Source organism: Hyla sarda, chromosome 5, assembly GCF_029499605.1.
Source record: "Hyla sarda isolate aHylSar1 chromosome 5, aHylSar1.hap1, whole genome shotgun sequence".
Lineage (NCBI taxonomy): Eukaryota > Metazoa > Chordata > Amphibia > Anura > Hylidae > Hyla > Hyla sarda.
Genome location: NC_079193.1, coordinates 11185007 through 11197745, shown reverse-complemented (window position 1 = coordinate 11197745; position 12739 = coordinate 11185007). Strand labels below are relative to the sequence as shown.

The following is a 12739-nucleotide window of genomic DNA, read 5'->3' as shown; positions in this document are numbered from 1 at the left end:
ATGGGCAGTACAGGGGCCGGAGCATCGTTACGTCACGGCTCCGCCCCTCGTGACGTCACGGCCCGCCCCTTTCAATACAAATCTATGGAAGGGGGCGCGGCGGTCGTCACGCCCCCTCCCTTAGACTTGCATTAAGGGGACGGGCCGTGATGTCACGAGGGGCGGAGCCATGACGTCACGCTGCTCCGGCCCCCGTATCGCCCGTCATTGAGCACAGAGCGAACTCGCTCTGTGCTGTAATGAGAGCGCGGTGCCGCAGCGGGGATCCCGGGGCTCCCCAGCAGCGGGACCGCGGCGATCTGACATATTATCCCCTATCCTTTGGATAGGGAATAAGATGTCTAGGGGCGGAGTACCCCTTTAAGAATTTCTTCAGCTGCCATGGTGACTGATCAGCGCCCTGCGATTGTGTCATGAAAATTCTGATCGGACCCCTGACAGACACGGCACCTGTCAGATCACTCTCTGCCTGTTGCCATTGATTGTGGCATACAGAGGGTTAAAGGGGTACTCCGGTGGAAATATATATATATATTTTTTTTAATCAACTGGTGCCAGAAAGTTAAACAGATTTGTAAATTACTTCTATTAAAAAATCTTAATCCTTCTTGTACTTATTAGCTGCTGAATACTACAGAGGAAAATATTTTCTTTTCGGAACAAAGAGCTCTCTGCTGACATCATGACCACAGTGCTCTCTGCTGACACCTCTGTCCATTTTAAGAACTGTCCAGAGTAGGAGAAAATCCCCATAGAAAACATATGCTGCTCTGGACGGTTCCTAAAACGGCCAGAGATGTCAGCAGAGAGCACTGTGGTCGTGATGTCAGCAGAGAAGCTCTGTGTTCCAAAAAGAAAACCATTTCCTCTGTAGTATTCAGCAGCTAATAAGTACTGGAAGGATTAAGATTTTTTTATAGAAGTAATTTACAAATCTGTTTAACTTTCTGGCACCAGTTGATAAAAAAAAAAAAAAAAAAAAAGGTTTTCCACCGGAGTACCCCTTTAAACTGGCAGGATCAGACAGTTTCCAGCTGTAACATACAGTTAGCACCCGTCGCATATAGAGCGGATAAATTCAATGACTATCGGCAGTCGTTGCGAGGAATGGACACGGTAGACTTCGGACTACACGTGTCCTGTTTCTGAACATATGCTGGAACAGTCTGTATACTCTCGGGAAATATGACAAATATAGTCACGTTTAGTCTAACAGAGTAAATGGGCCCAATATACGCCATGTAACGCACAAGTACAGCATTCTTGTAGTGTGAACACACACTTAGTACACAAAACAGGTGTCACATGATGTCTAATGCACAGTACAAATTACTTGGCTGCTCTCGCTCTCGGATTTTCTACCAATTGTGCCGGATGGAAAGGAAATATCTATTAATAGTCCCATAGGGACCACATTTTGTTAAGAAACTGATAAGTACAGAAGGCTGGGCCTGAAAAAACAACAACCCTCCAGCCTTGTTGCCCATAGCAACCAATCTGGGGTCAGCTTTCCTGCTGTGCTGTGAGTGGTTGCTATGGGCAACATGGCTGTTTTTACTTTCACACAATGTGGGAGATTTATCAAAAAAGGAGCAATTCCCCATAGCAACCAGAGTCAAACTTGGCTGGAATCTGGTTGCTATGGGCAACTGCTCCACTGTTTCTTTCCACAGACAGGTTGCTATGCAAGTGCCGTCTGACAATCCAATCAAACAATTACATAGTGTAACCATGGCAACCCTTTGTAATTAAAAATTCTAATGAGACCCCAAAGGAAAAAAAAAAAAAAAAGCTACAACATGTCGTCCGCCATCTCCGTCTGCACTATTTTTTAATCAACTGAAATTATTTAGACATTAAACATTGCCTATAGCAACCATACAGGTGGGACTGCTATATGTTAACACTGGACGTATACACCAAGATATGAGGGTCTCACAGTACCAGCTATGACACCCCCCATACAAGACATAGGTGGATGGAACCATTCTGTACGCTGGGCCAATATCTAAGACCCCAATAATGAGGAGATGATAATGGGGGTGGGCACTCTTTTTTTGTCAATCTCGCTTTGATAGAACAGATTTCCCTCGGGTGTCGGAGGGGACATTTTGGTCACTTGGTGATTTCAAGGAAGTCTCCAAATCTAAAGATATTGACCCAGTCCACAAAATGGCCACCTCCAAAAATCACAGATCCCTATTGCATGTGTATTTGTAGTACAATTTGCAAAACAACGCAATTCCTGATTCCTATTCTGGGCCAAACCAGGAAGTGGGAGGCACCCTTTCCTTACCGATTCCGAAGCAGGAACTGGGAGGCACCCCTTCCCAATTCCTGTACTGGACCAAACCAGGAAATAAGAATGTTTAAAGCGGTACTCCACTGCTTAGCGTTTGGAACAAACTGTCCGAACGCTGGAGCCGGGAGCTCGTGACGTCATAGCCCCGCCCCCTCAATGCAAGTCTATGGGAGGGGGCGTGACGGCTGTCACGCCCCCTCCCATAGACTTGCATTGAGGGGGCGGGGAGTGACGTCATGAGGGGCGGGGCTATGATGTCACGAGCTCCCGACGCCGGCTCCAGCGTTCGGAACAGTTTGTTCCAAACGCTGAGCTGCGGAGTACCCCTTTAAAGAGTGACATAAAAAGTACACAAAATTGCGACTCCGGTCCCAGGACCACTAAGTAATGGGAGGCTCCCCTTCATTATTCCAGTCCTGGGACATTGGACATCCCCTTTAACAAGATCTTACATTCACTTCTTCTGTCATCTATCAATTCAACTTTCTCATTAGGGAAACATTTCGATAAATGTTGGTTTAAAAAACAAAAACAAAAAAACAACAACATCAAAACTGGTAAAAAAAAACAAAAGATCCCATTTATGTAACAGGAATAGACTCCGTCCCATTAATCACACACTGTATGAAAAACAGGATGTAACAAACTTCAACCATGACGAAATGTCGCGGACACAGTCAATATGGTGGCCACCTTCACTTTTTTTTTTTTTACTCTGGGTGCTCTGGTTTATTAAACCATCATACAGACTGGAAGGTGAAACAGCTTCTATATTACTACTCAATATATATCTCTGCTTCCCCCATGGGAGATCCACCATGATGCTCCAGATTAGGCGGGGTTGCCTAGAATTGATGAATAGAGGACATGAGCGTACGTTCTCCATCCGCCATGAACGTCGGCGACCACCTGATGACCCTCTATATTCCGCCACAGCTGTGTGGCCCGGGGCAGCTGTGCGTCTATATGACCTCTGAGCTGCGGTGCAATTGGCGTTGTTGGACAGTTTCACATAAGAACAGAACATAATACAAAGATAAAAGAAAAAAATAAAATAGGAATTTACCGTATTAACATTAATATGTACTAAAAACACAAAGAGCACAGTAGCGAGAAGTCGGCTTGTAGCACTTTTGTCCTCACCCTTGTATCTTAATGCTGCAAGCATGTGCAAGAAGAGCGCAACGATGGCGGGGAAATGAGCCAGGACATCTACCTCCTCCGCCCTCCATCACATATGGACTGAGACGGACCAACGTAAAAAAAAACAAAAAGGAAATGTAAATCGGCCATGATGCCACAGCGTTGTCTTGGAGGGCAGGGAGGGAGCACTTCAGATTGGTCAGGCCAGTTCTTAGCTTGGTTCTAGTTGGTGTTAGAGTTTATGCGGCCGGCAGGGAAGAGCGGAGGCGGAGGAGGCAGATGGAGAGATGGCGGAGGCATGCTGTGGGGGAGGGAATGGAGGAGGGGCAGAGAAAGGGGATGATGAGGCAGGGTGGGGGAGAGGCCGGGGCTGGACTGGTTCGGTGAGTTGCCGCTTTGTGATGAGGCGGAGAGACTCGCTGCTGTTCCAGGACTCCCGGGAGTTGGGGGGATCCCGCCTTGGAAGCACTTTTCCCTGTGAGCTTTGAGCATGTTGGAAAACCGGAAGCGCTGGCCACACACGCTGCAAGGGTACGGCTTCTCTCCGGTATGTGTCCGGCGGTGGCGCTTCATGTTCGGCCGACTGGTGAAGCTTTTGCCGCAGATCTCACAGATGAAAGGCTTTTCTCCTGGAGAGAAGAAAATAAGGAGAGAACTCAACCCTGGAAATAGGCAAAATCTTTAAAGTGTACCTGTCATTTAAAAAAACCAAAAAACTTTTAACAAGTCAAAAACTTTGATCAGTTGGGGGCTTCTGTGCCAAGACCCCAACCGATCAGAATGAGCTGGGAGAAGCATACAGTAGAGCGCTTCACTCCCCGGGTTTCAGCAATCTCCCTAGACTTATAATGGGGGCTGCAGGATAGAGATCCATAGGAGTCCAGGAGTGAAGGGCCCTACCGCCAATTCTCTCCACTCGTTCACCTGATCTGTGAGGGTTTTAGCACTGAGACATAGACAGATCAAAAGTTTTGACATGGCAGATTACCAAATCTACATGATTGGGAGTAGAAGGGGCTAACAAGATGGTGGGGGAAACACTTTGTGGAGAGGATGGTACAAATGTTGTAATATATAAGGGGCAGGAGTGGTGGGTCTTTTATATGGGGGGGGGGGTGGTAGTATAGGAGAGGGCCTTCTATATGGGGGGAGGTGGTGTAGGAGAGGGCCTTCTATATGGGGGAGGTGGTGTAGGAGAGGGCCTTCTATATGGGGGGTGGTGGAGTAGGAGAGGGCCTTCTATATGGGGGTGGGGGTGTAGGAGAGGGCCTTCTATATAGGGGGTGGTGATGTAGGAGAGGGCCTTCTATATAGGGGGGGGGGTGGTGTAGGAGAGGGCCTTCTATATGGGTGGTGGTGGAGTAGGAGAGGGCCTTCTATATGGAGGATGGTGGTGTAGGAGAGGGCCTTCTATATGTGGGTGGTGTAGGAGAGGGTCTTCTATATGGGGGGTGGTGGTGGTGTAGGAGAGGGCCTTCTATATGTGGGTGGTGGTGTAGGAGAGGGCCTTCTATATGGGGGGGTGGTGGTGTAGGAGAGGGCCTTCTATATCGGGGTGGTGTAGGAGAGGGTCTTCTATATGGGGGGTGGTGGTGGTGTAGGAGAGGGCCTTCTATATGTGGGTGGTGTAGGAGAGGGTCTTCTATATGGGGGGTGGTGGTGTAGGAGAGTGTCTTCTATATGTGGGTGGTGGTGTAGGAGAGGGCCTTCTATATGTGGGTGGTGGTGTAGGAGAGGGCCTTCTATATGGGGGGGGGTGTAGGAGAGGGCCTTCTATATGTGGGTGGTGGTGTAGGAGAGGGCCTTCTATATGGAGGGTGGTGTAGGAGAGGGCCTTCTATATGGGGGGTGGTGGTGTAGGAGAGGGCCTTCTATATCGGGGTGGTGTAGGAGAGGGCCTTCTATATGTTGGTGGTGGTGTAGGAGAGAGCCTTCTATATGGGCGGGGGGGTGTAGGAGAGGGCCTTATATATGGGGGGAGGTGGTGGTGTACGAGAGGGCCTTCTATATGGGGGGTGGTGTAGGAGAGGGCCTTATATATGGCGGGTGGTGGTGTAGGAGAGGGCCTTCTATATGGGGGGGGGGGGTGTAGGAGAGGGCCTTATATATGGGGGGCGGTGGTGGTGTACGAGAGGGCCTTCTATATGGGGGGGGGGGTGTAGGAGAGGGCCTTCTATATGGGGGTGGTGGTGTAGGAGGTCTTCTATATGGGGGGGTGGTGGTGTAGGAGAGGGCCTTATATATGGGGGGCGGTGGTGGTGTACGAGAGGGCCTTATATATGGGGGGCGGTGGTGGTGTACGAGAGGGCCTTCTATATGGGCGGGGGGGGTGTAGGAGAGGGCCTTATATATGGGGGGAGGTGGTGGTGTACGAGAGGGCCTTCTATATGGGGGGTGGTGTAGGAGAGGGCCTTATATATGGCGGGTGGTGGTGTAGGAGAGGGCCTTCTATATGGGGGGGGGGGGTGTAGGAGAGGGCCTTATATATGGGGGGCGGTGGTGGTGTACGAGAGGGCCTTCTATATGGGGGGGGGGGGTGTAGGAGAGGGCCTTCTATATGGGGGTGGTGGTGTAGGAGGTCTTCTATATGGGGGGGTGGTGGTGTAGGAGAGGGCCTTATATATGGGGGGCGGTGGTGGTGTACGAGAGGGCCTTATATATGGGGGGCGGTGGTGGTGTACGAGAGGGCCTTCTACATGGGGGGGTGTAGGAGAGGGCCTTCTATATGGGGGGTGGTGTAGGAGAGGGCCTTCTATATGGGGGTGGTGTAGGAGAAGGTCTTCTATATGGGGGGGTGGTGGTGTAGGAGACGGCCTTATATATGGGGGGCGGTGGTGTAGGAGAGGGCCTTCTATATGGGGGGTTGTGGTGGTGTAGGAGAGGGCCTTCTATATAGGGGGATGGAGTAGGAGAGGGCCTTCTATATGGGGGGTGGTGTAGGAGAGGGCCTTCTATATGGGGGGTGGTGTAGGAGAGGGCCTTCTATATGGGGGGGGGGGTGTAGGAGAGGGTCTTCTATATGGGGGGTGGTGGTGGATTAGGTGAGGGCCCTCTATATGGGGGGTGGTGGTGTAGGAGAGGGCCTTATATATGGGGGATGGTGGTGTAGGAGAGGGCCTTATATATGGGGGGTGGTAGTGTAGGAGAGGGCCTTCTATATGGGGGGTGGTGGAGTAGGGGAGGATCTTCTATATGGGGGTGGTGGTGTAGGAGAGGGCCTTCTATATGGGTGGTGGTGGAGTAGGAGAGGGCCTTCTATATGGGGGGAGGTGTAGGGTAGGGCCTTCTATATGGGGGTGGTGGTGTAGGAGAGGGTCTTCTATATGGGGGTGGTTGTGTAGGAGAGGGCCTTCTATATGGGGGGAGGTGTAGGGTAGGGCCTTCTATATGGGGGTGGTGGTGTAGGAGAGGGTCTTCTATATGGGGGTGGTTGTGTAGGAGAGGGCATTCTATATGGGTGGGTGTAGGAGAGGGCCTTCTATATGGGGGTGGTGTAGGAGAGGGCCTTCTATATGGGGGGTGGTAGTGTAGGAGAGGGCCTTATATATGGCGGGTGGTGGTGTAGGAGAGGGCCTTCTATATGAGAGGTGGTAGTGTAGGAGAGGGCCTTATATATGGCGGGTGGTGGTGTAGGAGAGTGCCTTCTATATGGGGGGTGGTAGTGTACGAGAGGGCCTTATATATGGCGGGTGGTGGTGTAGGAGAGGGACTTCTATATGGGGGGTGGTGGAGTAGGGGAGGGCCTTCTATATGGGGGGTGTAGGAGAGGGCCTTCTATATGGCGGGTGGTGCAGGAGAGGGCCTTCTATATGGTGGGTGGTGGAGTAGTAGAGGGCCTTTTATATGGGGGGGGGGATGGATTAGCAGAGGGCCTTCTATATGGGTGGTGGTGGAGTAGGAGAGGGCCTTCTATATGGGTGGGTGTAGGAGAGGGCCTTCTATATGGGGGGGTTGATTAGGGGAGGGCCTTCTATATGGCGGGTGGTGGTGTAGGAGAGGGCCTTCTATATGGCGGGTGGTGGTGTAGGAGAGGGCCTTCTATATGGCGGGTGGTGGTGTAAGAGAGGGTCTTCTATATAGGGGGTGGTGGTGTAGGAGAGGGCCTTCTATATGGGGGGTGGTGGAGTAGGAGAGGGTCTTCTATATGGGGGTGGGGTGGATTAGGGGAGGGCCTTCTATATAGGGGGTGGTGGTGTAGGAGAGGGCCTTCTATATAGGGGGTGGTGGTGTAGGAGAGGGCCTTCTATATGGAGGGTGGTGTAGGAGAGGGTCTTCTATATGGGGGTGGTGGTGTAGGAGAGGGCCTTCTATATGGGGGGTGGTGTAGGAGAGGGCCTTCTATATGGGGGTGGTGGAGTAGGAGAGGGCCTTCTATATGGGGGGGTTGATTAGGAGAGGGCCTTCTATATGGCGAGTGGTGGTGTAGGAGAGGGTCTTCTATATGGGGGGAGGTGGTGTAGGAGAGGGCCTTCTATATGGGGGGGTGGTGGTGTAGGAGAGGGCCTTCTATATGGGGGGTGGTGTAGGAGAGGGCCTTTTATATGTGGGTGGTGGTGTAGGAGAGGGCCTTCTATATGAGGGTGGTGGTGTAGGAGAGGGCCTTCTATATAGGGGGGGTGGAGTAGGAGAAGGCCTTCTATATGGGGGGTGGTGTAGGAGAGGGCCTTCTATATGGGGGGTGGTGTAGGAGAGGGCCTTCTATATGGCGGGTGGTGGAGTAGGAGAGGGTCTTCTATATGGGCGGGTGGTGGTGTAGGAGACGGCCTTATGTATGGGGGGTGGTGGTGTAGAAGAGGGCCTTCTATATGGGGGGGGGGTGGTGGTGTAGGAGAGGGCCTTCTATATGGGGGGGGGGTGTAGGAGAGGGCCTTCTATATGGGGGGGTGGTGTAGGAGAGGGCCTTCTATATGGCGGGTGGTGGAGTAGGAGAGGGTCTTCTATATGGGTGGTGGTGGAGCAGGGGAGGGCCTCCTATTTGGTGGGTGGTGGTGTAGGAGAGGGCCTTCTATATGGGGGGTGGTGTAGGAGAGGGCCTTCTATATGGGGATGGTGGTGTAGGAGAGGGCCTTCTATATAGGGGGGGGGTGGAGTAGGAGAGGGCCTTCTATATGGGGGGTGGTGTAGGAGAGGGCCTTCTATATGGGGGGTTGTGTAGGAGAGGGCCTTCTATATGGCAGGTGGTGGAGTAAGAGAGGGTCTTCTATATGGGGGGGTGGTGGTGTAGGAGACGGCCTTATGTATGGGGGGGGGTGGTGGTGTAGGAGAGGGCCTTCTATATGGGGGGGGGGTGTAGGAGAGGGCCTTCTATATGGGGGGGGGGGGGTGTAGGAGAGGGCCTTCTATATGGGGGGGGGTGTAGGAGAGGGCCTTCTATATGGCGGGTGGTGGAGTAGGAGAGGGTTTTCTATATGGGGGGGTGGTGGAGTAGGGGAGGGCCTTCTATATGGGTGGTGGTGGAGCAGGGGAGGGCCTCCTATTTGGTGGGTGGTGGTGTAGGAGAGGGCCTCTATATGGGGGGGGTGTAGGAGAGGGCCTTCTATACGGGGGGTGGTGGAGTAGGGGAGGGCCTTCTATATGGGGGGGTGTAGGAGGGGGCCTTCTATATGGGGGGGTGTAGGAGGGGGCCTTCTATATGGCGTGCGGTGGTGTAGGAGAGGGTCTTCTATATGGGGGGGTGTAGGAGGGGGCCTTCTATATGGCGTGCGGTGGTGTAGGAGAGGGCCTTCTATATGGCATGTGCTGGTGTAGGAGAGGGTCATGGAGACACGAGAATTAGGGGAGGGTTACTATATGTCAGCTACATCTTGGTCCGTAAAATATGCAAATGCTGCATAAAAACAAGCAAAACACACAAGGCCCAAGGACGGCGCAGAGCTATATATATATATATATATATATATATATATATATATATATATATATATATATATAGTTACAGCGCAGGATCTCCACCTCTGCCCTAGAAAACTCCTCGGGATCGCAGCAAATGAGCAGAAAGCAGCGTACGAGCCGCCATCTAACAAAAGGCGAGGAGATGAATGGGGGTTATTAAGATCATATCTCTATATAAAGGTCACTCTAATCCCTCCGACGGCTCCCTGTCCTCATTAGACAGATGCTCGCTCATCGCCGAGCCCCAGAGCGAGCGACTGTGCCGGAGCGGGGGGGCTACCCTGCAAGACTGGAAGAGGAGGGGGGGGGTGTATATATTTATAGAAACACAGCATTTATTATATATCACAGCATTACTGCAAGATGTAGGAGAAGTTATTTCTAAATACAAAGCAAATGCAATAAGTCATTGTAGACGGATAGAGCAGTGTTCCCACACCAGGGTGCCTCCGGCTGTTGCAAAACTACAACTCCCAGCATGCCCGGACAGCCAAAGGCTGGATCAGGCAGCAGATACAGCTACGGGGAGAGGTGGGGCGCAAGATTTGTCCAAAGAGACGGGGGGTCCGGCAGGGGATATGGCCAAGGAGAGGGGAGCAGGCAGGGGATACAGCCAAGGAGAGGGGAGCAGGCAGCGTCAACAGCCAAGGAGAGGGGAGCAGGCAGTGCATACGGCCAAGGAGAGGGGAGCAGGCAGCGCATACGGCCAAGGAGAGGGGAGCAGGCAGTGCATACGGCCAAGGAGAGGGGAGCAGGCAGTGCATACGGCCAAGGAGAGGGGAGCAGGCAGCGCATACGGCCAAGGAGAGGGGAGCAGGCAGCGCATACGGCCAAGGAGAGGGGAGCAGGCAGTGCATACGGCCAAGGAGAGGGGAGCAGGCAGCGCATACGGCCAAGGAGAGGGGAGCAGGCAGCGCATACGGCCAAGGAGAGGGGAGCAGGCAGTGCATACGGCCAAGGAGAGGGGAGCAGGCAGTGCATACGGCCAAGGAGAGGGGAGCAGGCAGCGCATACGGCCAAGGAGAGGGGAGCAGGCAGCGCATACGGCCAAGGAGAGGGGAGCAGGCAGCGCATACGGCCAAGGATAGGGGAGCAGGCAGCGCATACGGCCAAGGAGAGGGGAGCAGGCAGCGCATACGGCCAAAGATAGGGGAGCAGGCAGTGCATACGGCCAAGGAGAGGGGAGCAGGCAGCGCATACGGCCAAGGAGAGGGGAGCAGGCAGTGCATACAGCCAAGGAGAGGGGAGCAGGCAGCGCATACGGCCAAGGAGAGGGGAGCAGGCAGCGCATACGGCCAAGGATAGGGGAGCAGGCAGTGCATACGGCCAAGATTAGGGGAGCAGGCAGTGCATACGGCCAAGATTAGGGGAGCAGGCAGTGCATACGGCCAAAGATAGGGGAGCAGGCAGTGCATACGGCCAAGGAGAGAGGAGCAGGCAGCGCATACGGCCAAGGAGAGGGGAGCAGGCAGCGCATACAGCCAAGGAGAGGGGAGCAGGCAGCGCATACAGCCAAGGAGAGGGGAGCAGGCAGCGCATACAGCCAAGGAGAGGGGAGCAGGCAGCGCATACGGCCAAGGAGAGGGGAGCAGGCAGCGGCTACGGCCAAAGAGAGGGGAGCAGGCAGCGGCTACGGCCAAAGAGAGGGGAGCAGGCAGTGCATACATAATTTACATCAAAATATATTAAAATACTGATAGCGGGTAAAGGTCCCAGAGCGGTGGGTTTTGTGGACGAGCTCGGGATGTGTGTCACTCCTCAGATGGCGGTACGCGGAGGGCTGCTCGGATAGGCAACCGTACATAATGCTCTTACTGTCCTTACCTGTATGTGTCTTCATATGTTCATCGAAATACTGTTTCATGTTAAAATCTTTGCCGCACCACTGGCACATAAATTGCTTGTGCCCGATGTGTATGCTCATGTGCGACCGCAGCTGGTACTTGTACTGGAATCGCTCATGGCAGTTCTGCCGGGAGAAAAAAAATAAATAAAAGACATAATAAAAAACTATAGTAAAGTAAAGTAAAAAAAACATGGCTTTCTTCCAGAAACAGCGCCACATTTGTGCATGGGTTGTGTCTGGTACTGCAGGTCTGGAAAATTCACTTGAATGGAACGGAGCTGCACTCACACACACAGCCCATTAACCCCTTAAGGACGCAGGACGTAAATGTACGTCCTGGTGAGGTGGTACTTAACGCACCAGGACGTACATTTACGTCCTAAGCATAACCGCGGGCATCGGAGCGATGCCCGTGTCATGCGCGGCTGATCCCGGCTGCTGATCGCAGCCAGGGACCCGCCGGCAATGGCCGACGCCCGCGATCTCGCGGGCGTCCGCCATTAACCCCTCAGGTGCCGGGATCAATACAGATCCCGGCATCTGCGGCGGTTCGCGATTTAAATGAACGATCGGATCGCCCGCAGCGCTGCTGCGGGGATCCGATCATTCAGAACGCCGCACGGAGGTCCCCTCACCTTCCTCCGTGCGGCTCCCGGCATCTCCTGCTCTGGTCTGTGATCGAGCAGACCAGAGCAGGAGATGACCGATAATACTGATCTGTTCTATGTCCTATACATAGAACAGATCAGTATTAGCAATCATGGTATTGCTATGAATAGTCCCCTATGGGGACTATTCAAGTGTAAAAAAAAATGTAAAAAAATGTAAAAGTAAAAGTAAAAAAAAAGTGAAAAATCCCCTCCCCCAATAAAAAAGTAAAACGTCCGTTTTTTCCTATTTTACCCCCAAAAAGCGTAAAAAACATTTTTTATAGACATATTTGGTATCGCCGCGTGCGTAAATGTCCGAACTATTAAAATAAAATGTTAATGATCCCGTACGGTGAACGGCGTGAACGGAAAAAATAAAAAAAGTCCAAAATTCCTACTTTTTTAATACATTTTATTTAAAAAAAAAAATTATAAAAAATGTATTAAAAGTTTTTTATATGCAAATGTGGTATCAAAAAAAAGTACAGATCATGGCGCAAAAAATGAGCCCCCATACCGCCACTTATACGGAAAAATAAAAAAGTTAGAGGTCATCAAAATAAAGGGATTATAAACGTACTAATTTGGTTAAAAAGTTTGTGATTTTTTTTAAGCGCAACAATAATATAAAGGTATATAATAATGGGTATCATTTTAATCGTATTGACCCTCAGAATAAAGAACACATGTCATTTTTACCATAAATTGTACGGCGTGAAAACAAAACCTTCCAAAATTAGCAAAATTGCGTTTTTCGTTTTAATTTCCCCACAAAAATAGTGTTTTTTGGTTGCGCCATACATTTTATGATATAATGAGTGATGTCATTACAAAGGACAACTGGTCGCGCAAAAAATAATCCCTCATACTAGTCTGTGGATGAAAATATAAAAGAGTTATGATTTT

General features: G+C 51.6%; 1 protein-coding gene across 1 annotated transcript in view; it reads right to left on the bottom strand.

The window, feature by feature from the left end:
• Positions 1-2467: 2467 nt before the first annotated feature.
• ZBTB47 (zinc finger and BTB domain containing 47) overlaps positions 2468-12739 on the bottom strand; it is a 78652-nt gene continuing 68380 nt past the window's right edge. Inside the window, exons 5-6 of the mRNA XM_056518851.1 lie at positions 11162-11306; positions 2468-4074 (exon numbers count right to left, since the gene is read on the bottom strand). Of these exons, the coding sequence (XP_056374826.1) occupies positions 3668-4074; positions 11162-11306 (552 nt within the window). The 3' untranslated portion in view covers positions 2468-3667. The remainder of the gene's footprint in view (positions 4075-11161; positions 11307-12739) is intronic.